This window comes from Pseudophryne corroboree, chromosome 9 (genome assembly GCF_028390025.1).
Source record: "Pseudophryne corroboree isolate aPseCor3 chromosome 9, aPseCor3.hap2, whole genome shotgun sequence".
Lineage (NCBI taxonomy): Eukaryota > Metazoa > Chordata > Amphibia > Anura > Myobatrachidae > Pseudophryne > Pseudophryne corroboree.
Window position 1 is genome coordinate 324,703,299 of NC_086452.1, and position 25,569 is coordinate 324,728,867.

The 25,569-nt window shown below is 46.7% G+C and overlaps 1 protein-coding gene and 1 non-coding gene across 2 annotated transcripts; both read right to left on the reverse strand.

Moving 5' to 3' along the window:
* Positions 1 to 3,574: 3,574 nt before the first annotated feature.
* RPL3 (ribosomal protein L3) lies at positions 3,575 to 11,057 on the reverse strand. The gene is made up of 10 exons (XM_063940497.1): positions 10,967 to 11,057; positions 10,123 to 10,315; positions 8,912 to 9,080; positions 8,357 to 8,492; positions 6,685 to 6,871; positions 6,257 to 6,417; positions 6,074 to 6,175; positions 4,455 to 4,550; positions 4,243 to 4,362; positions 3,575 to 3,695 (listed from the first exon to the last, which is right to left on the reverse strand). Exons 1-10 carry the CDS (start codon positions 10,967 to 10,969, stop codon positions 3,654 to 3,656), a joined length of 1,209 nt encoding a protein of 402 aa, XP_063796567.1. The 5' UTR covers positions 10,970 to 11,057; the 3' UTR covers positions 3,575 to 3,653.
* On the reverse strand, positions 6,480 to 6,573 carry LOC134959609 (small nucleolar RNA U83B). The gene has a single exon (XR_010187616.1). It is a non-coding gene; the product is annotated as a small nucleolar RNA U83B (small nucleolar RNA).
* Positions 11,058 to 25,569: the final 14,512 nt, after the last annotated feature.

Consider the following 25,569-nt stretch of genomic DNA (forward strand, 5'->3'; position numbering starts at 1 on the left):
TATACTCTTCAGTGTAGTTTCCAGCCTCCTATCTGCTGGATCCTTGAGGGCGGCCGTATCAGGAGACGGCAACGCCACTTGCTTTGATAAACGTGTGAGCGCCTTATCCACCCTAGGGGGTGTTTCCCAGCGCGCCCTAACCTCTGGTGGGAAAGGGTATAATGCCAATAACTTCTTGGAAATTAGCAGTTTTCTATCTGGGTTAACCCACGCTTCATCACACACGTCATTCAATTCCTCTGATTCTGGAAAAGCTACAGGTAGTTTTTTCACCCCCCACATAATACCCCTTTTTGAGGTACCAGCAGTATCAGAGATCTGCAAAGCCTCCTTCATTGCCGTGATCATATAACGTGTGGCCCTATTGGAAAATACGTTTGTTTCTTCACCGTCGACACTAGATTCATCTGTGTCGGTACCCGTGTCGACTGACTGAGGTAAGGGACGTTTTACAGCCCCTGACGGTGTCTGAGACGCCTGAGCCGGTACTAACTGGTTTTCCGGCCGTCTCATTTCGTCAACTGACTTTTGTAATGTGCTAACATTATCACGTAATTCCATAACTAAAGCCATCCATTCCGGTGTCGACTCCCTAGGGGGTGACATCACCATTACCGGCAATTGCTCTGCCTCCACACCAACATCGTCCTCATACATGTCGACACACGTACCGACACACAGCAGCCACACAGGGAATGCTCTAATCGAAGACAGGACCCTCTTAGCCCTTTGGGGAGACAGAGGGAGAGTTTGCCAGCACACACCAAAAGCGCTATAAATGTATATAAACAACCCTAGAAGGTGTTGTTTTTGATATAGGCGCTTTTAATATATCAATATCGCCAAATTATGCCCCCCTTCTCTTTGTTACCCTGTTTCTGTAGTGCAGTGCAGGGGAGAATCCTGGGAGCCTTCCTCACCAGCGGAGCTGAGCAGGAAAATGGCGCTGAGTGCTGAGGAGAATAAGCTCCGCCCCTTTTTCGGCGGGCTTTTCTCCCGGGTTTTAAGAAAACTGGCCTGGGTTAAATACATACATATAGCCTTAATGGCTATATGTGATGTATTTTTCGCCACTAAAGGTATTTAATATTGCTGCCCAGGGCGCCCCCAGCAGCGCCCTGCACCCTCCGTGACTGAATCAGTGAGACGTGTAGCAACAATGGCGCACAGCTGCAGTGCTGTGCGCTACCTTCATGAAGACTGAGGAGTCTTCTGCCGCCTGCTTTCCGGACCTCCGATCTTCAGCGTCTGTAAGGGGGGTCGGCGGCGCGGCTCCGGGACGAACCCCAGGATGACCTGTGTTCCGACTCCCTCTGGAGCTAAGTGTCCAGTAGCCTAAGACTCCAATCCATCCTGCACGCAGGTGAGTTGGAAATCTCTCCCCTAAGTCCCTCGATGCAGTGATCCTGTTGCCAGCAGGATTCACTGAGATCTAAAAAAACTTTGTCTAAGCAGCTCTTTAGGAGAGCCACCTAGATTGCACCCTTCTCGGACGGGCACAAAAACCTAACTGAGGCTTGAAGGAGGGTCATAGGGGGAGGAGCCAGTACGCACCATGTGATCCTAAAAGCTTTATTTAGATGTGCCCTGTCTCCTGCGGAGCCCGCTATTCCCCATGGTCCTGATGGAGTCCCAGCATCCACTAGGACGTTAGAGAAAACCCTTTATAGCTGCTTATTGTATTAAACTGCACCCAAATTTAGTGCCCCCCTCTTTTTTACCCTTTCTGTAGTGTAGACTGCAGGGGAGAGTCAGGGAGCTTCCTTCCAGCAGAACTGAGGGAATAATGGCGCCAGTGTGCTGAGGGAGATGGCTCCGCCCCTTTTTCGGCAGCCTTTTCTCCCGCTTTTTTCTGTATTCTGGCAGGGGTAATTACCACATATATAGCCTCTGGGGCTATATATTGTGGTTATTTTGCCAGCCAAGGTGATATTATTGCTGCTCAGGGTGCCCCTCCCCAGCACCCTGCACCCTCAGTGACCGGAGTGTGAAGTGTGTAAGAGGAGCAATGGCGCACAGCTGCAGTGCTGTGCGCTACCTTGGTGAAGACTGAAGTCTTCTGCCGCCGATTTTCCGGACCATCTTCATGCTTCTGGCTCTAAGGGGGACGGCGGCGCGGCTCTGGGAACGAACACCAAGGACGAGTCCTGCGGTCGATCCCTCTGGAGCTAATGGTGTCCAGTAGCCTAAGAAGCCCAAGCTAGCTGCAAGCAGGTAGGTTTGCTTCTTCTCCCCTTAGTCCCTCAATGCAGTGAGCCTGTTGCCAGCAGGTCTCACTGTAAAATAAAAAACCTAATTTAAACTTTCTTTCTAGAAGCTCAGGAGAGCTCCTAGTGTGCAACCAGCTCGGGCCGGGCACAGAAATCTAACTGAGGTCTGGAGGAGGGGCATAGAGGGAGGAGCCTGTGCACACCAGATAGTACCTAATCTTTCTTATAGTGCCCAGTCTCCTGCGGAGCCCATCTATTCCCCATGGTCCTTACAGAGTCCCCAGCATCCACTAGGACATCAGAGAAACTATTGATAACAGAAGCTGTGGGTTCTATGGATTTCCATGCATTACCTGGCAATTATGTATCATAACTTTGGAAGTGTATTTATACAGGTAAAATAGTGAACACTGTCAAGCCATAGCTGCTTACATTTGTTTAATAATATATTTTTTCTAGGACACAGCCATGTTCTCAAAGTGTGTTCATTAAGCAACTTCAGGTTTCTTACAGGTGGGGGTGATGTGTAGCGGCAGCCCACTGCATGTACCTGCTGATTGAGGATTCCCTTTTACTATTCATGTAATGTTAACATCTAGATGTTACTTAATATTGCATGCTTCAAGCTGTTAAAGACCATTAGTACAACTCCACGTTCACTGAAAACCTTTAGGACATATTTAGACTTCCCCAGAGAAGTAGATCTTAGACTTTTTACACAAGATTTAAAATGGCCTATTAACCACATTTCCTGAGTTTTATAAACACTTTGGTATATTGATCCTAGGTAACTGGGTACATAGGATACGATATATTGGTCTGATCAGACAATATATCATGCACGGACTATTGCACTCCTACAGGTCTTTCATTGTGCCCTCTGATTGGCCTGCAGTGCAGACCAGTCAGAAGATTCGACACCATGCTTCTTGAGGTAGCCACTGAAGGTATCAGTCACGTGCTATATTGTTCAGTGTGTCCAAGACAGCTGATGTACAGTTTCATCCGTCATCGCATCAGCCACATACTTGAGCAGTTACCCAGCTTAAGGCTACAGTATGTCTGTTACTGGCATATCACACATACAAATAAAAATTCTCATTGTTTGAAGTTTATAAAGAGTAACAAACTGATTTAAATTGTTTCCCGTTTAGACTAGTAACCATTTCAGATTAGTAACCTTATGCCATTTAGGCATTGAGTCAAAGGACACATTTTGTTCACATCTTTGCTTATCTATAAGTAACACATATTGGCCAACTCCGTTAACCAGCAGCAAGTAACAAATCCATATATAGATGCAATGTATGGCTATTAGAAAGTGTCTGAACGGAGGTGGACTTCATGCTAATATCAAGACCAGGTTAAAGTAATCCAAATAAAAAATTTATTGGAGACTCCTTAAAAGTGCAACATAACCCAGATGGAACATGGCAATCTGTTTTAGGCTTCCTCCTTTGGTAGACGGTCTTTCTTGAGTGGACCCTGTGAGAAAAAAAAAAATTATATGCTTTAACTTTTAGTGCAAATTACTGTATTTAGTATTTTATTTCAGTTAGTGTAGAAAACATACACCTTTAAAGGTTATAAAAGCAGCCTAAGTAACAAGTGCAGATCACACAATACTGAATTTGTGAAGGTGAACACAAAGACCAACGTTAGGGATGCACAGATAGATAACCGGCTGTTCTTTAGATATCAAAAAAATGGGCCAATGATTGTACAGGGATGTATACAGTGCCACTGCAGGAGCATTATAATGCTCCTGCAACAGGTGGGATCAGATGGTCAAATCTTATGTGCCGTTTAATAGTTAAAGCTTTGACCATCAGATCCCATAAAAACCCATAGGTGTAACATGCACACTGCTATAGTCTGCACCAAGTGTATAGTGCTTGCAGTAGCTGGAAGGGTAGGGAGGGGGTGTCATTCTGAGGACATGGAGCGTTGTGTTCAGATGCTGTGTGTACCAACCTTAAGTCTAAAGTAAAGGCTGCATGTTACCCATACAAATACAGTCCCAATATATTACCATGAAAGCCTTCTTTTCTTCTGCTGTTTGGAAACGACCATGTCCAAATTTGGAGGTGGTGTCAATGAATTTGAGGTCAATCTTCTCCAGAGCACGGCGATTGGTCTGCACAAGGAGGGACTGGAAAGACAGATAAAATTGAAGGTAACCTGCTTTAACATCCATTTTACTTCTACAATGTTTTCCCATGTCTCCAGTGAACAGGTACACACCTTGCGCAGAGTGAGAACTCTCTTCTTGGTCCCAATAACACAGCCCTTCAGCATGATGAAGTCATTTTTTACTTCTCCGTAATGAACAAAGCCACCCTAAAAGGAAGGTATTCACTATTATCAAGCCAGTACATCTAACCCAAAATATTCAGTAAACAAAACCCACATAAGTACATAACAGATGTGATCAAACACTGGGATATAAGGGGGATTACAATTTGCAGCCATTGTGCAAATCAAATATGGAACAGCACCTGCTCATGGCCTTCACTACTTCCATAAACTAGAAAAGTGACAGTACTAGTATAACCACCACTGCAGCTTATAAAAAAAAAAAAAAAAAAAAAAAAAAAAAAAAAAAAGGCAGGGCACAGCATATGGGCAGGCTTTTGCAAACAAAGTCGTCCAAATTGTCCAACATTCCAGTTAAGGCAGTTTTATTTTACAACCAACTCTGCAAGAGTTTACAAGTATAAATATCCTTTGAACCAATGAAACTTTGGAGCAGTGAATGCCCATCCACTGTGGTGGCATTACAAAATGCTCTTTGGAGCACAAGGGATGTTCATGTACTCCAACCAAAGTCTGTACATTTTACTTTAAGGTCATTTACAATCTTTTCAGACAGAAATGTCTGAAAATCCTGATTTACACATTTCAGTGCTGGGCTGTTTTGCAGGTCCCTGCTTAACCTCCTTTTCACACAAAGCAAATTACTGGGTCAAGAACTTCTACCCGGTAATCAGCAGATCAACACTGGTATTTTTCTGTGTGAAATGGTAAATTCCTGGGTCGAAGTTCAGGCGTTTCAATCCGGGTTGACCCTTTCACACAGAAGAGAGACCAGTGTTTAAATTGGTAAATCACCAGTTAGAACTACACCCGGTAAGGTCACTTTGTCTTAAAAGGGTATTACTGAAAGTTTGTTTAGCAGCATTTTCACCTTATCCAATTTTAATTTACTCGACTGATCATCAAGTCCATCTAGTGGTCAAAACTTGTCCAACCTTTCATATACCAACATGAAAAGCCATGTTCAGTCACAATGAAAGGGGTGATTTGTATTTGGGAGTCGATTTTTCCCCATCTAAATGGGATGCTTAGAGGCCCAGTCACAATACAATTGTGTTTGGGTGCCCATGCATATCGCATCCAGAGTGTTTAGCCACAGAACAGCTAAAGTCCTGCTTTGAGCATCCAAACTCCCATTTAGACATTGGTAATACCAACTTAGCACACATTTCTTATCGCACATCAGTAGCTGTGGAAGTAAGTCCAAATGGAGCAACAATTGCTCAGTTTTGCAACCCCTAGAGCAGGCATTCCCAACCACGGTCCTCAAGGAACACTAATAGTGCAGGTTTTAGCGATATCCAGGCTTCAGCACAGGTGACTTAATTAGTAGCTCAGTTATTTTGATTTAACCATCTGTGCTGCAGCATGGATCACACGAAAACCTGCACTGTTGGTGTGCCTTGGGGACAGGGGTTGGGAATGCCTGCCCTAGAGGCTGCTGTAGGGGAGAAGAGTTGTTCCCACATTTGATGTGGCACTATAGAATACTGCATCCAAGTAGCTCTATTTTAAACCAAATGTTAACTGCAAGATCACTTACTTACCAGTGGGTTAATACTCTTATCCGACAGATCATAGTCAGTTGAAGCATTGTTCTTTACAAGTTTGCCATCCTTTGAGTGGTAGCCCTGTCCAATCTTGTAGATCTGGAAAAAAATAAATAAATACAAGTTGTAGAACATTTCCAAGGCATGTACCAAGCAAGCTAGGGTAATTCACAAACATACCTTCTTGTTGATCTCAGTACGATGATGGTAACCTTTTTGGCCAGCACGAGCCACAGAGAAGGCCACTCTGGCAGGATGCCATGCTCCAATACAAGCTACCTTTCGCAAACCTCTGTGAGTCTTGCGTGGCAGCTTCTTTGTGTGCCAACGGCTAGTTACACCTGGAAAGAGAACCATAATCAGATACGGAAACTATACTTTTTTCATATACAATAGATATTAAAGAGTTCTCAGAAGGAAGGCAGCATGGAATTATTCCTCACTGGAGATCAGGCACTGTGCCCAGTGCTTATTCCATGACCTCATCACTGAACAGTCATACAGTGCAAGTATTCACATTTGAAACCTAGTAAATCCTTGATTAAATGTATAGAACTTTAAATAAAAAATAAAATAAGTTAATACACCCCAAGCCTTTGGAGTCTCACCTTTGTATCCTTTGCCCTTTGTGACTCCAATGACATCAATCATTTCATCCTGGCCAAAAATTCCCGACACTGCAACCTGCTGCTCCAGCTTCTCACGAGCCCAGTCCACCTTCTCGGCCACTTTACCACCATTCACTTGAATCTCCATGAGATGAGACTTTTTCTGGCGCAAGGGGAGCAGACGCATCTGGAATAACAGGAATTGCTTAAGTGACAGCTGCCAAGTAAAAACTTCAAACTCTGACCGTGATAATTCTGTTATTTCAATACAGCCATACCAATTAATTTGTTAGTGCTAGGTACGATAGTGGGGCACATTGTCAGCAAAGACATTCAACAGACAGCTATAGCCTGTCCTCTATCCTCCCATTAAAACAGGGATGGGGAACCTTCGGTCCTCCAGCTGTTGAACTACACATACCAGCATGCCTTGCTACAGTTTTGCTATTTGGCCTTGCTAAACTGTTGCAAGGCATGCTGGGATGTGTAGTTCAACAGCAGCTGGAGGGCCAAAGGTTCCCAATCCCTGCATTAAAACGTAAACTACCACAAGAATGGCAAGTATTTTCTGCTGCAGATATACCCAATGGGTGTGCGCACTGGAGCCACTGAGGATTAGGATTAAATTGTGCAGTGTCTTAACCCAGAGGTAGATGGAAAAAGGGCAAGTTTGTCACAAAATATTCTCCACTTGGCATTAGCACTCATTTCTTTAAAGAGAAATTGACATTAAGAACTTGATTGTCTAAGGCAGTGGTTCTTAAACTGTCCAAGGACCATAACAGTTTGTTTTCCAGGTCTCCTCGTAGAATCACAAGTGAGGATTAGCCCCACCTGTGGATTTCAAAATGTTTAATTCATTTACCCATGTACCTGCAAGGTGACCTGGAAAACATGAACTCTGGGACTTTCTTGAGGCCTAAGTCTGGAAACCACTGGTCTAAGCTACTGAACACTCCCACTAGACTTAATAGGTGTCCCACGTTCTAAGCTTTGCATCTTTGCCACATGGAGGGTACAATCGTGCTTACGAGACCTAGCATTTGACAGATAACCACTTGGACCCATCTGTACTTTTTCCCTTTTTCTATCCTTTACTTAATTTCACTTTTTGATCCTTATCTTTCGGGACTGTCCTGTATTGCAACCCTTTTGGTTAGAGGTGCTTACACTTGTCAAGGATATGTAGTCTTACTCTTACCCCTGAGCATGCCCTTGGCACCGACTTACATTTCCAAGTCGGATTACTACATCCTTGGCCATACATTACTAGCGGCCAGAGCCACCATTGCTGAGCAGTGGAACTCCTCCCCTATGCCACAAGGTAATTGCCAAGACTTCCTATCACTATGAGATGCCCCACATTCAATGGCTGTTCTCCTAATGAAATGGTATCTGGCATTTATATTTAGGTGAAGGTGAGCCACCATCCCTCCAAGGAAACAATGGTAGCCTGCTCTCATTTAACTTGAAAGGTTACTTACTCTGAAAGATTTAAGCCAAGAGACCAGTTTTCTAAATTAGCTCATTTGTTTTTATGACTGCAGGGGCCTAATTTTCCATTTTTTTGTGAAAGTCTTACCTAACCCCTTTGTTTCTGTACCCCATTTAATTTTTGCACACAATAAAAATCTAATAATGTAGGGGGTGGGAAGTGTCCTATTAAACATACCTGTGTATGGGCAATAACCCTGATGACCTGGCAGTATTTTTTCATACTGGCGAAGTCTTTCTCCAGCTGCTTCTTGCCTTCTTCATCTTGCCACTTCTTGCAGTACTTTGTGAAAGCCTTCTTCTTAGATTTGTACCTTTAATGGCAGATCATGAGAGTTGGAGTGGACCTTCATCATGCCCCACAACAAGGACATGAGCGGAAGGAGCCAGACCATTTTAAGGGTTCGGCTCATTGCATGGCGTCAAAGGAGCTTTTCAGCCAGCAAGCGGAGCCTGGAGCTCATCAGACAAAGGCTTGCAGGGCCAAAGCTGAGAGGAGCTGCCAATGGTCATTCCAGGTGCATTTAGTATCAGTTTCAATAGTTATGCAGGATAACACAGTAATAACACTACAAAAATGTCACACCCCCCAGCTGTAAAAACTGTTCATGTCCCCTAGTGGATGAAAGAAATCTAGTCCCATTGCAATAAAAGGCAATATTGCCATTCCATAGTTGTCACTTTTGGAACCCTACCACTTTATCCTTCACCCAAAGTGTGCCCAGCAACTCACCAGTTCTTATAGAAACGCCTCTTGCATTCATCACTAACATGTTCTGCAAAGATGGTCTTGAAGCTACGGAGGCCACGTGGAGTCTGAACATAGCCTACAATTCCCACAATGACCATAGGAGGAGTCTCTACCACAGTCACCGCCTCCACAACTTCTTTCTTATTCACCTCTAGAAGTGAGTAAGAGAAATAAGAAATATCAAGCTTAGAATTAACTTCCCATCTGGAAAGGCAAATTTATAACAAGTTAAAATGTCAAAACAATTACATTATCATATTAAAAAGGCTGCAGAGGTGGTGTGTAAACAGAAGGAACAATCAAATACGGCAATAAGTTGTAACAACCAATAACAGCAAAGATCATGTAATGCTTAGCACTACAGCACTGAGGCCGTGTGTTTAGTTCTCAGCACCAACTGAAATATGTATATTCTAGTGCATGCCTGGGTTTCCTCCCACACTCCTAAAATATACTGGTAGGTTAATCTGCATCCCCCCCCAGAAATTATAATATATATATTTATTTTTTTTTATTAATCCTAGTGTGTACGTGGCAGGGAACAGACTGCAAGCTCCACTGGGCCAGAGACAGATGTGAATGTTTACAAATTCATGGCAAAGAAATGTGGACTAGGGGAGCATTTGATAACTGGCAATAGAGTAGGGTACTAACCCCAGGAAAAGTTACTGTGGGTGAAGTCCCAAGGAAGATAAGATGCACCAGTGCAGCACTCAATGTCACACTACTGAAGTGTTTCTCTACTATAAATGTGTAGTTTAACATGTCCCAGAGAAATATCCATGTTTATGTATGCTAAGCAGTAAAAGTCTCAGCCAGACTAACAAGTACTTAACTTACACTGTTACGAAACATGTCAAAGTACTTCGAGTCATCAGTATTACTGCATCTAGACTCAAGCACTCTTTGAAACAAAGAAATTAAAATGTAATGTGTTCACTAAATGCTACAGTCAGCAATCGACATTCAGCAGAGACAACCAAAGGATGTCAATCAGTCCGCCCGTCGAAGAAATTTCATCATGTGTAGCCTTTCTACATAGTAAATGTAAGATCACATAGGCAGTGACCAAGGCCTTGCTGTACATCAACAGCAAGTTATGCCGACAGCAGTGCAGTCCACTTAAACCCATTACTCTAAAAAAACAAAAAAAAACAAAGGGACCAGAGATTGCTGAAATATAATTCACTTACTTGAGCCAGGTCTATCAACTTCTCTGACAATATGGGTCATGCCAGCCTTGTAACCCAAGAAGGCAGTCAGGTGAATTGGTTTGCTGGGGTCATCTTTGGGGAAGCTCTTAACCTTGCCCCTATGTCTCTTGCTGCGCTTGCGGGGCAGGAAGCCCAGGGAACCGTGCCTGGGAGCTGAGAACTTTCTGTGAGACTGTAGGAAGAAATCAAATTAAATATCAGATGTTTCCTACTCAAAAGGATATTCAGGATTACATGAAAAAAAAAAAACAAAAAAAAAACACAAACCACCACACACACGTATAGCTGCCACATAACATTCCAATACACTGCCCTAAAAAAACAGCACATCTGTCACTCAATCCCAACGAGACATTTTGCAAAAACAATTCCATATATAGATTAGCAAGTGGGCGACATGTCTTCCCATTTTACTAGACGCGTATAAAGAGCGAGGTGGCAGACTGTCAGCCAGGCGTGCTATAACAGTCAGGGATACGTTGCGGCCCAGTAGGGAACAGCTGTAGCCAGTCACTCCACTATAGGCCTACATGAACGATGCAGACAACTCCATTAACCCCGCTACGCATCATGTGAAGGGACACCCAGAACGCAGCTACCAGCACGCGTTACGGGCCGCGACATTCCGGCCTACAGGGCAAGACTGCGTGAAGTCATGGGGCTCCGTCACCAGCAAGAGCGGGCAGCAGCAGGAAAATATACCCGGCATTATATCGCCGTCACCCAGCAGAGAGCAAGCATGTACGAAGCTGGCTGATCGGGGATAGGATGGCTGTAATAACCGATGGATCGCCATTATAGGCCACAGAGCTCACACACTCACCATCTCGTCCCCTAAGTGAGCTGGAAAGAGAGCGCAGTGTCCAAGTCGGCAGTATTTATACACACGCAGGGAAGGCTCCACCCAGATATTTTTTTTTCCTCCAGTGTACGTAACTTTATTAATAACGCACACTGACTGGCATTATTCATTAACCCATTCCTATTCATTCCACTAACCACTTATGCCTGTCTTTATTGAGAATACTGAAATATTTTTGGTTGTGGATAATGTTGTGATGTTTTGATTGATTTATATTCAGGAATGTCTTTGTTTTGGTTGGATATGTATAACCAGCGGTAAGAAGACCGCCAGTCACAATACCGACGGTGGGCTCCCGGCTGTCAGATGAAGATGTCCGGGCGTGAGCAGAATGAAGCCCTTTGCGGGCTCTGTGGCTGTCTGCGCTCGCCACAGGTTATATTGACCGCCGATCACATAAACGTAACCCTATTTGTTTCATCATGAGGTGGTATTTGATATATAAAGGGGATATTGATAGGGGTTCTGGTACCTCTGCTCACCAATGTGTGTTTGTTATGTGTAAGAATGAGCTGTTATCTGTGTTAGCAAATACTTTTATTTTCAGTCACACAATGCTGAGTATGTGCCAAATATAACTGTTTCTCTGACGTCCTAAGTGGATGCTGGGGACTCCGTCAGGACCATGGGGAATAGCGGCTCCGCAGGAGACAGGGCACAAAACTAAAGCTTTAGGATCAGGTGGTGTGTACTGGCTCCTCCCCCTATGACCCTCCTCCAAGCCTCAGTTAGGTTTTTGTGCCCGTCCGAGCAGGGTGCAATCTAGGTGGCTCTCTTAAGGAGCTGCTTAGAAAAAGTTTTTAGGTTTCTTATTTTCAGTGAGTCCTGCTGGCAACAGGCTCACTGCATCGAGGGACTTAGGGGAGAGAAGTTCAACTCACCTGCGTGCAGGATGGATTGGCTTCTTAGGCTACTGGACACCATTAGCTCCAGAGGGAGTCGGAACACAGGTCTCACCCTGGGGTTCGTCCCGGAGCCGCGCCGCCGACCCCCCTTGCAGATGCTGAAGATTGAAGGTCCAGAAACCGGCGGCAGAAGGCTTTTCAGTCTTCATGAAGGTAGCGCACAGCACTGCAGCTGTGCGCCATTGTAGTCACACACTTCACACCAACGGTCACGGAGGGTGCAGGGCGTTGCTGGGGGCGCCCTGGGCAGCAATGTATAATACCTTATTCTGGCTAAAAATACATCACATATAGCCCCTGGAGGCTATATGGATGTATTTAACCTCTGCCAGGTCTCAGAAAAACGGGAGAAGAAGCCCGCCGAAAAGGGGGCGGGGCCTATTCTCCTCAGCACACAGCGCCATTTTCCCTCACAGAAATGCTGGTGGGAAGGCTCCCAGGCTCTCCCCTGCACTGCACTACAGAAACAGGGTTAAAACAGAGAGGGGGGGCACTTATTTGGCGATATGTATATATATATTAAAATGCTATAAGGGAAAAACACTTATATAAAGGTTGTCCCTGTATAATATAGCGTTTTTGGTGTGTGCTGGCAAACTCTCCCTCTGTCTCCCCAAAGGGCTAGTGGGGTCCTGTCCTCTATCAGAGCATTCCCTGTGTGTGTGCTGTGTGTCGGTACTTGTGTGTCGACATGTATGAGGACGATGTTGGTGAGGAGGCGGAGCAATTGCCGGTAATGGTGATGTCACTCTCTAGGGAGTCGACACCGGAATGGATGGCTTATTTAAGGAATTACGTGATAATGTCAACACGCTGCAAGGTCGGTTGACGACATGAGACGGCCGGCAAACCAATTAGTACCTGTCCAGGCGTCTAAAACACCGTCAGGGGCGTTAAAACGTCCTTTCTCTATCGTCCTAAGTGGATGCTGGGGTTCCTGAAAGGACCATGGGGAATAGCGGCTCCGCAGGAGACAGGGCACAAAAAAGTAAAGCTTTACTAGGTCAGGTGGTGTGCACTGGCTCCTCCCCCCATGACCCTCCTCCAGACTCCAGTTAGATTTTGTGCCCGAACGAGAAGGGTGCAATCTAGGTGGCTCTCCTAAAGAGCTGCTTAGAGAAAGTTTAGTTTAGGTTTTTTTTTTTTTCTTTACAGTGAGTCCTGCTGGCAACAGGATCACTGCAACGTGGGACTTAGGGGGAAAGTAGTAAACTCACCTGCATGCAGAGTGGATTTGCTGCTTGGCTACTGGACACCATTAGCTCCAGAGGGATCGAACACAGGCCCAGCCGTGGAGTCCGGTCCCGGAGCCGCGCCGCCGACCCCCTTGCAGATGCTGAAGCGTGAAGAGGTCCGGAAACCGGCGGCTGAAGACTCCTCAGTCTTCATAAGGTAGCGCACAGCACTGCAGCTGTGCGCCATTTTCCTCTCAGCACACTTCACTGGGCAGTCACTGAGGGTGCAGAGCGCTGGGGGGGGGCGCTCTGAGAGGCAAATATAAACCTTATACAAGGCTAAAAATACCTCACATATAGCCCATAGGGGCTATATGGAGATATTTAACCCCTGCCTGACTGGAAAAATAGCGGGAGAAGAACCCGCCGAAAAAGGGGCGGGGCCTATCTCCTCAGCACACGGCGCCATTTTCTGTCACAGCTCCGCTGGTCAGAACGGCTCCCAGGTCTCTCCCCTGCACTGCACTACAGAAACAGGGTAAAACAGAGAGGGGGGGCACATTAATGGCTATATATATATATATATTAAAGCAGCTATAAGGGAGCACTTAATATAAGGATATCCCTTGTATATATAGCGCTTTGTGGTGTGTGCTGGCAGACTCTCCCTCTGTCTCCCCAAAAGGGCTAGTGGGTCCTGTCTTCATTAGAGCATTCCCTGTGAGTTTGCGGTGTGTGTCGGTACGTGGTGTCGACATGTATGAGGACGATATTGGTGTGGAGGCGGAGCAATTGCCAAATATGCAGATGTCACCCCCCAGGGGGTCGACACCAGAATGGATGCCTTTATTTGTGGAATTACGTGATGGTTTATCTTCCCTTAAACAGTCAGTTGAGGACATGAGGCGGCCGGACAATCAATTAATGCCTGTCCAGGCGCCTCAAACACCGTCAGGGGCTGTAAAACGCCCTTTGCCTCAGTCGGTCGACACAGACCCAGACACGGGCACTGATTCCAGTGACGACGGTAGAAATTCAAACGTATTTTCCAGTAGGGCCACACGTTATATGATTTTGGCAATGAAGGAGACGTTACATTTAGCTGATACTACAGATACCGTAAAACAGGGTATTATGTATGGTGTGAAAAAACTACAAACAGTTTTTCCTGAATCAGAAGAATTAAATGACGTGTGTGATGAAGCGTGGGTTGCTCCTGATAAAAAGTTGATAATTTCAAAAAAGTTATTGGCATTATACCCTTTCCCGCCAGAGGTTAGGGCGCGCTGGGAAACACCCCCTAAGGTGGACAAGGCGCTCACACGCTTATCCAAACAAGTGGCGTTACCCTCTCCTGAGACGGCCGCACTTAAGGATCCATCAGATAGAAAGATGGAAGTTATTCAAAAGAATATATACACACATGCAGGTGTTATACTACGACCAGCTATAGCAACTGCCTGGATGTGCAGTGCTGGAGTAGTTTGGTCAGAATCCCTGATTGAAAATATTGATACCCTAGATAGGGACAATGTTTTACTGTCGTTAGAACAAATAAAGGATGCATTTATCTATATGCGTGATGCACAGAGGGATATTTGCACACTGGCATCTCGGGTGAGTGCTATGTCCATTTCAGCCAGAAGAGCCTTATGGACACGACAGTGGACAGGCGATGCGGATTCAAAACGTCACATGGAGGTTTTGCCGTATAAAGGGGAGGAGTTATTTGGAGTTGGTCTATCAGACTTGGTGGCCACGGCTACTGCCGGGAAATCCACTTTTTTACCTCAAGTCACTCCCCAACAGAGAAAGGCACCGACCTTTCAACCGCAGCCTTTTCGCTCCTACAAAAATAAGAGAGCAAAGGGCTTGTCGTACCTGCCACGAGGCAGAGGAAGAGGAAAGAGACACCAACAGGCAGCTCCTTCCCAGGAACAGAAGCCCTCCCCGGCTCCTGCAAAAACCTCAGCATGACGCTGGGGCCTCTCAAGCGGACTCGGGGACAGTGGGGGGCCGTCTCAAAAATTACAGCGCGCAGTGGGCTCACTCGCAGGTAGACCCCTGGATCCTGCAGATAATATCTCAGGGGTACAGGTTGGAATTAGAGACGGATCCTCCTCATCGTTTCCTGAAGTCTGCCTTACCAACCGTCTCTTCCGAAAGGGAGAGGGTGTTGGAAGCCATTCACAAGCTGTACGCTCAGCAGGTGATAGTCAAAGTACCCCTATTACAACAAGGAAAGGGGTATTATTCCACTCTATTTGTGGTACCGAAGCCGGATGGCTCGGTAAGGCCTATTCTAAATCTGAAGTCCTTGAACCTCTACATAAAAAAAAGTTCAAGTTCAAGATGGAGTCACTCAGAGCAGTGATAGCGAACCTGGAAGAAGGGGACTTTATGGTATCCTTGGACATCAAGGATGCGTATCTACACGTTCCGATTTACCCCGCACACCAGGGGTACCTCAGGTTCATTGTTCAAAACTGTCACTATCAGTTTCAGACGCTGCCGTTCGGATTGTCCACGGCGCCTCGGGTCTTTACCAAGGTAATGGCCGAGATGATGATTCTTCTTCGAAGAAAAGGCGTATTAGTTATCCCATACTTGGACGATCTCCTAATAAGGGCAAGGTCCAGAGAACAGCTGGAGACAGCTTTAGCACTATCTCAAGAGGTGCTAAGACAACACGGGTGGATTCTGAATATTCCAAAATCCCATTTAATCCCGACAACTCGTCTGCTGTTCCTAGGAATGATTCTGGACACGGTTCAGAAAAAGGTTTTCCTTCCAGAGGAAAAAGCCAAGGAGTTATCCGATCTGGTCAGGAACCTCCTAAAACCAGGAAAAGTGTCAGTACATCAATGCACAAGAGTCCTGGGAAAAATGGTGGCTTCTTACGAAGCAATTCCATTCGGCAGATTCCATGCAATATTCCAAAGGGATCTGTTGGACAAATGGTCAGGGTCGCATCTGCAGATGCACCTGCGAATAACCCTGTCACCAAAGACAAGGGTGTCACTTCTGTGGTGGTTGCAGAAGGCTCACCTATTAGAAGGCCGCAGATTCGGCATTCAGGATTGGATCCTGGTGACCACGGGAGCAATCTACAATGCTCTAAGCCAGGCGGAACTTCTCCTGCAAGGAAAGCCGGTGTTGATTCAGTCGGACAACATCACGGCGGTCGCCCATGTAAACAGGCAGGGCGGCACAAGAAGCAGGAGTGCAATGGCAGAAGCTGCCAAGATTCTTCGCTGGGCGGAGAATCACGTGATAGCACTGTCAGCAGTGTTCATCCCGGGCGTGGACAACTGGGAAGCAGACTTCCTCAGCAGACACGATCTTCATCCGGGAGAGTGGGGTCTACATCCAGAAGTCTTCAACATGTTAATAGACCGTTGGGAAAGACCAATTGTAGACATGATGGCGTCTCGCCTCAACAAGAAACTGGACAAATATTGCGCCAGGTCAAGAGATCCACAGGCAATAGCTGTGGACGCACTGGTAACTCCTTGGGTGTACCAGTCAGTGTATGTGTTTCCTCCTCTGCCGCTCATACCAAAGGTATTGAAGATCATACGGCAAAGAAGAGTAAGAACGATACTAGTGGTTCCGGATTGGCCGAGAGGGACTTGGTATCCGGAACTTCAAGAGATGCTCACGGACGAACCGTGGCCTCTACCTCTGAGAAGGGACCTGCTACAGCAGGGTCCCTGTCTTTTTCAAGACTTACCGCGGCTGCGTTTGACGGCATGGCGGTTGAACGCCAGATCCTAAAAGGGAAAGGCATTCCAGAAGAAGTCATTCCTACCTTGATTAAGGCACGGAAGGAAGTCACCGTGAAACATTATCACCGCATTTGGCGAAAATATGTAGCGTGGTGCGAGGATCGGAGGGTTCCGACGGAGGAATTCCAACTGGGTCGTTTCCTACATTTCCTGCAATCAGGATTATCTATGGGTCTCAAATTGGGATCCATTAAGGTTCAAATTTCGGCCCTGTCAATATTCTTCCAAAAAGAATTGGCCTCTGTCCCTGAGGTCCAGACTTTTGTCAAGGGAGTACTGCATATACAGCCTCCTGTGGTGCCTCCGGTGGCACCGTGGGATCTAAATGTAGTTTTAGATTTCCTCAAATCCCATTGGTTTGAACCATTGAAAAAGGTGGATTTGAAATATCTCACATTGAAAGTGACTATGTTACTAGCCCTGGCCTCTGCCAGGAGAGTATCTGAATTGGCGGCTTTATCTTATAAAAGTCCTTATCTAATCTTCCATTCGGATAGGGCAGAACTGCGGACTCGTCCGCATTTTCTCCCTAAAGTGGTATCAGCATTTCATCTGAACCAACCTATTGTGGTGCCTGCGGCCACTAGCGACTTGGAGGACTCCAAGTTGTTGGACGTTGTCAGAGCCTTAAAAATATACATTGCAAGGACGGCTGGAGTCAGAAAATCTGACTCGCTGTTTATATTGTATGCACCCAACAAGTTGGGCGCACCTGCTTCTAAGCAGTCGATTGCTCGTTGGATTTGTAACACAATTCAACTTGCACATTCTGTGGCAGGCCTGCCACAGCCTAAAACTGTAAAAGCCCACTCCACAAGGAAGGTGGGCTCATCTTGGGCGGCTGCCCGAGGGGTCTCGGCATTACAACTCTGCCGAGCAGCTACGTGGTCGGGGGAGAACACGTTTGTAAAATTTTACAAATTTGATACCCTGGCAAAGGAGGACCTGGAGTTCTCTCATTCGGTGCTGCAGAGTCATCCGCACTCTCCCGCCCGTTTGGGAGCTTTGGTATAATCCCCATGGTCCTTTCAGGAACCCCAGCATCCACTTAGGACGATAGAGAAAATAAGAATTTACTTACCGATAATTCTATTTCTCGGAGTCCGTAGTGGATGCTGGGCGCCCATCCCAAGTGCGGATTATCTGCAATACTTGTACATAGTTATTGTTAACTAATTCGGGTTATTGTTAAGGAGCCATCTTTAAGAGGCCCTTTCTGTTGTCATACTGTTAACTGGGTTTAGATCACAAGTTGTACGGTGTGATTGGTGTGGCTGGTATGAGTCTTACCCGGGATTCAAAATGCCTCCCTTATTGTGTATGCTCGTCCGGGCACAGTACCTAACTGGAGTCTGGAGGAGGGTCATGGGGGGAGGAGCCAGTGCACACCACCTGACCTAGTAAAGCTTTACTTTTTTGTGCCCTGTCTCCTGCGGAGCCGCTATTCCCCATGGTCCTTTCAGGAACCCCAGCATCCACTACGGACTCCGAGAAATAGAATTATCGGTAAGTAAATTCTTATTTTTTACCTCAGTCGGTCGACACAGACACGGACACTGACTCCAGTGTCGACGGTGAAGAAACAAACGTATTTTCCTTTAGGGCCACACGTTACTTGTTAAGGGCAATGAAGGAGATGTTACATATTTCTGATACTACAAGTACCACAAAAAAGGGTATTATGTGGAGTGTGAAAAAACTACATGTGGTTTTTCCTGAATCAGATAAATTAAATGAAGTGTGTGATGATGCGTGGGTTCCCCCCGATAGAAAATTATTGGCGGTATACCCTTTCCCGCCAGAAGTTGGGAAACACACCTTAGGGTGGATAAGGCGCTCACACGCTTATAAAAACAAGTGGCGTTACCGTCTCCAGATACGGACGCCCTCAAGGAGCCAACTGATAGGAGGTTGGAAAATATCCTAAAAGTATATACACACATACTGGTGTTATACTGCGACCAGCGATCGCCTCAGCCTGGATGGGCAGCGCTGGGGTGGCTTGGTCGGATTCCCTGACTGGAAATATTGATACCCTTGACAGGGACAGTATTTTATTGACTATAGAGCATTTAAAAGATGCATTTCTATATATGCGAAACTCTGGCATCAAGAGTAAGTGCGATGTCCATATCTGCCAGACGATGTTTATGGACACGACAGTGGTCAGGTGATGCAGATTCCAAACGGCACATGGAAGTATTGCCGTATAAAGGGGAGGAGTTATTTGGGGTCGGTCCATCGGACCTGGTGGCCACGGCAACAGCTAGAAAATCCACCTTTTTTACCCCAAGTCACATCTCAGCAGAAAAAGACATAGTCTTTTCAGCTTCAGTCCTTTCGTCCCCATAATATCTGCCCAAGGATAGAGGTAAGGGAAGAAGACTGCAGCAGGCAGCCCATTCCCAGGAACAGAAGCCTTCCACCGCTTCTGCCAAGTCCTCAGCATGACGCTGGGGCCGTAAAAACAGGTGCGATGGGGGGTCGTCTCAAGAGTTTCAGCACGCAGTGGGCTCACTCGCAAGTGGACCCCTGGATCCTACAAGTAGTATCCCAGGGGTACAGATTGGAAATTCGAGACGTCTCCCCCTCGCAGGTTCCTGAAGTTTGCTTTACCAACGTCTACCTCCGACAGGGAGGCAGTGTTGGAAACAATTCACAAGCTGTATTCCCAGCAGGTGATAATCAAAGTACCCCTCCTACAACAAGTAAAGGGGTATTATTCCACACTATATTGTGGTACTGAAGCCAGACGGCTCGGTGAGACCTATTCTAAATGGAGTCACTCAGAGCAGTGATAGCGAACCAGGAAGAAGGGGACTATATGGTGTCCCTGGACATCAAGGATGCTTACCTCCATGTCCAAATTTGCCCTTCTCACAAAGGGTACCTCAGGTTCGTGGTACAAAACTGTCACTATCAGTTTCAGACGCTGCCGTTTGGATTGTCCACGGCACCCCGGGTCTTTACCAAGGTAATGGCCGAAATGATGATTCTTCTTCAAAGAAAAGGCGTCTTAATTATCCCTTACTTGGACGATCTCCTGATAAGGGCAAGGTCCAGAGAACAGTTGGAGGTCTGAGTAGCACTATCTCAAGTAGTTCTACGACAGCACGGGTGGATTCTAAATATTCCAAAATCGCAGCTGTCTCCGACGACACGTCTGCTGTCCCTAGGGATGATTCTGGACACAGTCCAGAAAAAGGTGTTTCTCCCGGAGGAGAAAGCCAGGGAGTTATCCGAGCTAGTCAGGAACCTCCAAAAACCAGGAAAAGTGTCAGTGCATCATTGCACAAGGGTCCTGGGAAAAATGGTAGCTTCTTACGAAGCGATTCCATTCGGCAGATTTCACGCAAGAACTTTTCAGTGGAATCTGCTGGACAAATGGTCCGGATCGCATCTTCAGATGCATCAGCGGATAACCCTGTCTCCAAGGACAAGGGTGTCTCTTCTGTGGTGGCTGCAGAGTGCTCATCTACTAAAGGGCCACAGTTATGCATTCAGGACTGGGTCCTGGTGACCACGGATTCCAACTTGAAAGGCTGGGGAGCAGTCACACAGGGAAAAAAAAATTCCAGGGAGTGTGATCAAGTCTGGGGACTTCTCTCCGCATAAATATACTGGAGCTAAGAGCAATTTACAATGCTCTAAGCTTAGCAAGACCTCTACTTCAAGGTCAGCCGGTATTGATCCAGTGGGACAACATCACGGCAGTCGCCCACGTAAACAGACAGGGCGGCACAAGAAGCAGGAGGACAATGGCAGAAACTGCAAGGATTCTTCGCTGGGCGGAAAATCATGTGATAGCACTGTCAGCAGTTTTCATTCCGGGAGTGGACAACTGGGAAGCAGACTCCCTCAGCACGACCTCCACCCGGGAGAGTGGGGACTTCATCGAGAAGTTTTTTCCACATGATTGTGCACCGTTGGGAAAGACCAAAGGTGGACATGATGGCGTCCCGCCTGAACAAAAAACTGGACAGGTATTGCGCCAGGTCAAGAGACCCTCAGGCAATAGCTGTGGACGTTCTAGTAACACCAGGGGTGTACCAGTCGGTGTATGTGTTCCCTCCTCTGCTTCTCATACCAAAGGTACTGAGAATTATAAGACGTAGAGGAGTAAGAACTATACTCGTGGCTCCGGATGGGCCAAGAAGGACTTGGTACCCGGAACTTCAAGAGATGCTCACAGAGGACTCAGGGCCTCTGCCGATAAGAAGGGACTTGTTTCAGCAAGTACCATGTCTGTTCCAAGACTTACCGCGGCTGCGTTTGACGGCATGGCGGTTGAACGCCGGATCCTAAGGGAAAAAGGCATTCCGGAAGAGGTCATTCCTACCCTGGTCAAAGCCAGGAAGGAGGTGACCGCACAACATTATCACCACATGTGGCGAAAATATGTTGCGTGGTGTGAGGCCAGGAAGGCCCCACGAAGAAATTTCAACTCGGTCGATTCCTGCATTTCCTGCAAACAGGAGTGTCTATGGGCCTCAAATTGGGGTCCATTAAGGTTCAAATTTCGGCCCTGTCGATTTTCTTCCAGAAAGAATTGGCTTCAGTTCCTGAAGTCCAGAAATTTGACAAGGGAGTACTGCAACAACCCCCTTTTGTGCCTCCAGTGGCACTGTGGGATCTCAACGTAGTCCTGGGATTCCTCAAATCACGTTGGTTTAAACCGCTCAAATCTGTGGATTTGAAATATCTCACATGGAAAGTGACCATGATGTTGGCCCTGGCCTCGGCCAGGCGAGTGTCAGAATTGGCGGCTTTGTCTCACAAAAGCCCATATCTGATTGTCCATTCGGACAGGGCAGAGCTGCGGACTCGTCCCCAGTTTCTCCCTAAGTTGGTGTCAGCGTTTCATCTGAACCAGCTTATTGTGGTACCTGCGGCTACTAGAGACTTGGAGGACTCCAAGTTGCTAGATGTTGTCAGGGCCCTGAAAATATAGATTTCCAGGACGGCTGGAGTCAGGAAAACTGACTTGCTGTTATCCTGTATGCACCCAAAAAACTGGGTGCTCTTGCTTCTAAGCAGACGATTGCTAGTTGAATGTGTAGTACAATTCAGCTTGCACATTCTGTGGCAGGACTGCCACAGCCAAAATATATAAATGCCCATTCCACAAGGAAGGTGGGCTCATCTTGGGCGACTGCCCGAGGGGTCTCGGCTTTACAACTTTGCCGAGCTGCTACTTGGTCAGGAGCAAATACGTTTGTAAAATTCTACAAATTTGATACCCTGGCTGAGGAGGACCTGGAGTTCTCTCACTCGGTGCTGCAGAGTCAGCCGCACTCTCCCGCCCGTTTGGGAGCTTTGGTATAATCCCCATGGTCCTGACGGAGTCCCCAGCATCCACTTAGGACGTCAGAGAAAATAAGATTTTACTTACCGATAAATCTATTTCTCGTAGTCCGTAGTGGATGCTGGGCGCCCATCCCAAGTGCGGATTGTCTGCAATACTTGTACATAGTTGTTGTTACAAAAAAAAAAAAAAAAAAAATCGGGTTGTTATTGTTGTGAGCCGTCTGTTCAGAGGCTCCTACGTTTGTCATACTGTTAACTGGGTTCAGATCACAAGTTATACGGTGTGATTGGTGTGGCTGGTATGAGTCTTACCCGGGATTCAATATCCTTCCTTATTGTGTACGTTCGTCCGGGCACAGTATCCTAACTGAGGCTTGGAGGAGGGTCATAGGGGGAGGAGACAGTACACACCACCTGATCCTAAAGCTTTAGTTTTGTGCCCTGTCTCCTGCGGAGCCGCTATTCCCCATGGTCCTGACGGAGTCCCCAGCATCCACTACGGACTACGAGAAATAGATTTATCGGTAAGTAAAATCTTATTTATACAGTCATATACAATACAGAGTATACCATTGGCTTGAACTGCAGTAAGCAAAACTAAGGAAAATGGGGGGGGATATATAAGAACAAACAAGAAAAATAAGTAAATGTGAATAAGTAATTGTTCTGGGAAAGTCTCATATAACTGCTTTCTGGTTGATGCTGAAAGTTCAGTGCGAATGCTCACAAATTAGCAGTCTCTTGGGGGTATACCTGTGTCCCGCTGAATGCAGGTGATCTCACTGTGCCGTGAGAATTCTAATGGTGCCAATACACTTGTGAGATATCTGGTACAGCCCTTCGATTTCGACCACATCGGTGCGATAAATCACAGGATTGTATGCACATCGAATGTGTCCCCCTATGTGATGCGCGGGCACGCTGGTCGAATCTTGCATCTCAAGATATTATGTGCTGCACTTAATATTTATCGGATCACATGTGCGATCGCATGCTGTTTTTACCACATTCGATTTATCGCACTGCGATATGCGATCTGTGAGTTATTTAGCTCACTTCCTAGACACTCCCCTCCACTCATTTCTGGTCACCCGATTTCTGGTCGCAAGGGGCATGCAATAAATCGCATGATTGTATGCGCATCGACTGCACAAAAAAAGCACTTTCGATGTGCTTTATCGCACGGGGAACTTCAACGGAAATCGAAGCGCGATATCGCATCGCGCAATATTGCACAAGTGTATGGGCACCATTAGACAGTAATATTCCTTTTTTCTCCTACGTCCTAGAGGATGCTGGGGACTCCATAAGGACCATGGGGTATAGATGGGATCCGCAGGAGACATGGGCACACTATAAGACTTTGAATGGGTGTGAACTGGCTCCTCCCTCTATGCCCCTCCTCCAGACCTCAGTTAGACTTTGTGCCCAGGAGATACTGGACACACACTAGGGGAGCTCTACTGAGTTTCTCTGGAAAGACTTTGTGTTAGGTTTTTTATTTTCAGGGAGACCTGCTGGCTAGAGGCTCCCTGCATCGTGGGACTGAGGGGAGAGAAGTCAGACCTACTTCTTCTTAGTTAAGGGCTCTGCTTCTTAGGCTACTGGACACCATTAGCTCCAGAGGGTTCGATCACTTGGTTCGCCTAGCTGCTTGTTCCCGGAGCCGCCCCGTCACCCCCCTCACAGAAGCCAGAAGAAAGAAGCCGGGTGAGTATTGGAATAAAAGAAGACTTCAGTGACCGCAGAAGACATCAGTAACGGAGGTACAGCGCAGCGGTCGCGCTGCGCTCCATGCTCCCACACACCAACGGCACTCGCAGGGCGCTGGGGGGGAGCGCCCTGGGCAGCAAGTTACTGAAAGTCTCATCCGCTGGCTTAAGATGATATTCGGTGGCCGGGCGCCGGCTACAATACCCCCGCCAGCATATCGCAGCGGTCCCGCGCCGTGCCATTGCTCCCACACACCAACGGTTGTTAACGGGTGCAGGGGGCGCCCTGGGCAGCAAGTTATACACTACACTGACTCTGCCAGAACACATATACAGTGTGGTCCTTTCCCTGCATAAAAAGGCTATTTTATATTGCAGGCTACAGCGCGCTGATAAGGGGCGGAGCTTAGCCCTCACAACAAGATTAAGCGCCATTTTCTACAATGTCCCCGCCAAAACAGCAAACAAGGGGGGGGCACAGTGTTTTAGTGCTATATAGGGAATAATATGGCACTAATTTCAGTAAAAGGGCATGTAATAATTTTGTTGTGCATTTATCTCTGTGTGTTCCCTGTCAGAAATACCCACTATGGGCCCTCATTCCGAGTTGTTAGCTCGGTATTTTTCATCGCATCGCAGTGAAAATCCGCTTAGTACGCATGCGCAATGTTCGCACTGCGACTGCGCCAAGTAACTTTACTATGAAGAAAGTATTTTTACTCACGGCTTTTTCTTCGCTCCGGCGAACGTAATGTGATTGACAGGAAATGGGTGTTACTGGGCGGAAACACGGCGTTTCAGGGGCGTGTGGCTGAAAACGCTACCGTTTCCGGAAAAAACGCAGGAGTGGCCGGGGAAACGGTGGGAGTGCCTGGGCGAACGCTGGGTGTGTTTGTGACGTCAACCAGGAACGACAAGCACTGAAATGATCGCACAGGCAGAGTAAGTCTGGAGCTACTCTGAAACTGCTAAGTAGTTAGTAATCGCATTATTGCGAATACATCGGTCGCAATTTTATGAAGCTAAGATTCACTCCCAGTAGGCGGCGGCTTAGCGTGTGTAACTCTGCTAAAATCGCCTTGCGACCGATCAACTCGGAATGAGGGCCATGGTTTTTTAGTCCATGTGTGTCGACATGCGAGAGGCTCTATCAAAAACAGCTATTGGGGGTCAATGTCGGCATCGCCGACGCCTGTTGGTAATTTATACAGTATCAGCAGGTCGGTAGTTGTATACTTGTAAGAAGTAAACACTGTATGGGAGACACAATACTATGTGGGTGATCCTGTCGGCACCGACTGTTATTACTGGGTGTACAGTAACATCCTGTAGTTGCCTTTTACCTACGTATATATATATATATATATATATAATTATAGGTATAGGTATGGTACGGTTCCATATCCATGTGGATCTGGCATAGACATGGTAGTATATGTGGGGGACGGTTTCTGGCATTATATATGTATGTATACTTTCCTCGGACCCCTCGGGGTCGGGAGAATGTTATTTTGCCTGGTTACTACTCCCTGCTGTCGACGAATTCTGTTTTTTCTGTCGACCATGACGTTTCCTTGTAGATCCAAAACTGTGGCATTCAGTACATGACATACACATTCAGAACACATTACTGTCACTACGGACCCGACGGTTCCGGACAATCCGCTTATATGTATG

Coding starts and splice junctions, on each gene's coding strand:
- RPL3 (XM_063940497.1), bottom strand. Junction 6,176..6,256: donor GTACTGAGATCAACAAGAAG/GTATGTTTGTGA, acceptor ATTTTTTTCCAG/ATCTACAAGATTGGACAGGG. Junction 3,696..4,242: donor AAGAAAAGAAGGCTTTCATG/GTAATATATTGG, acceptor TTTTTCTCACAG/GGTCCACTCAAGAAAGACCG.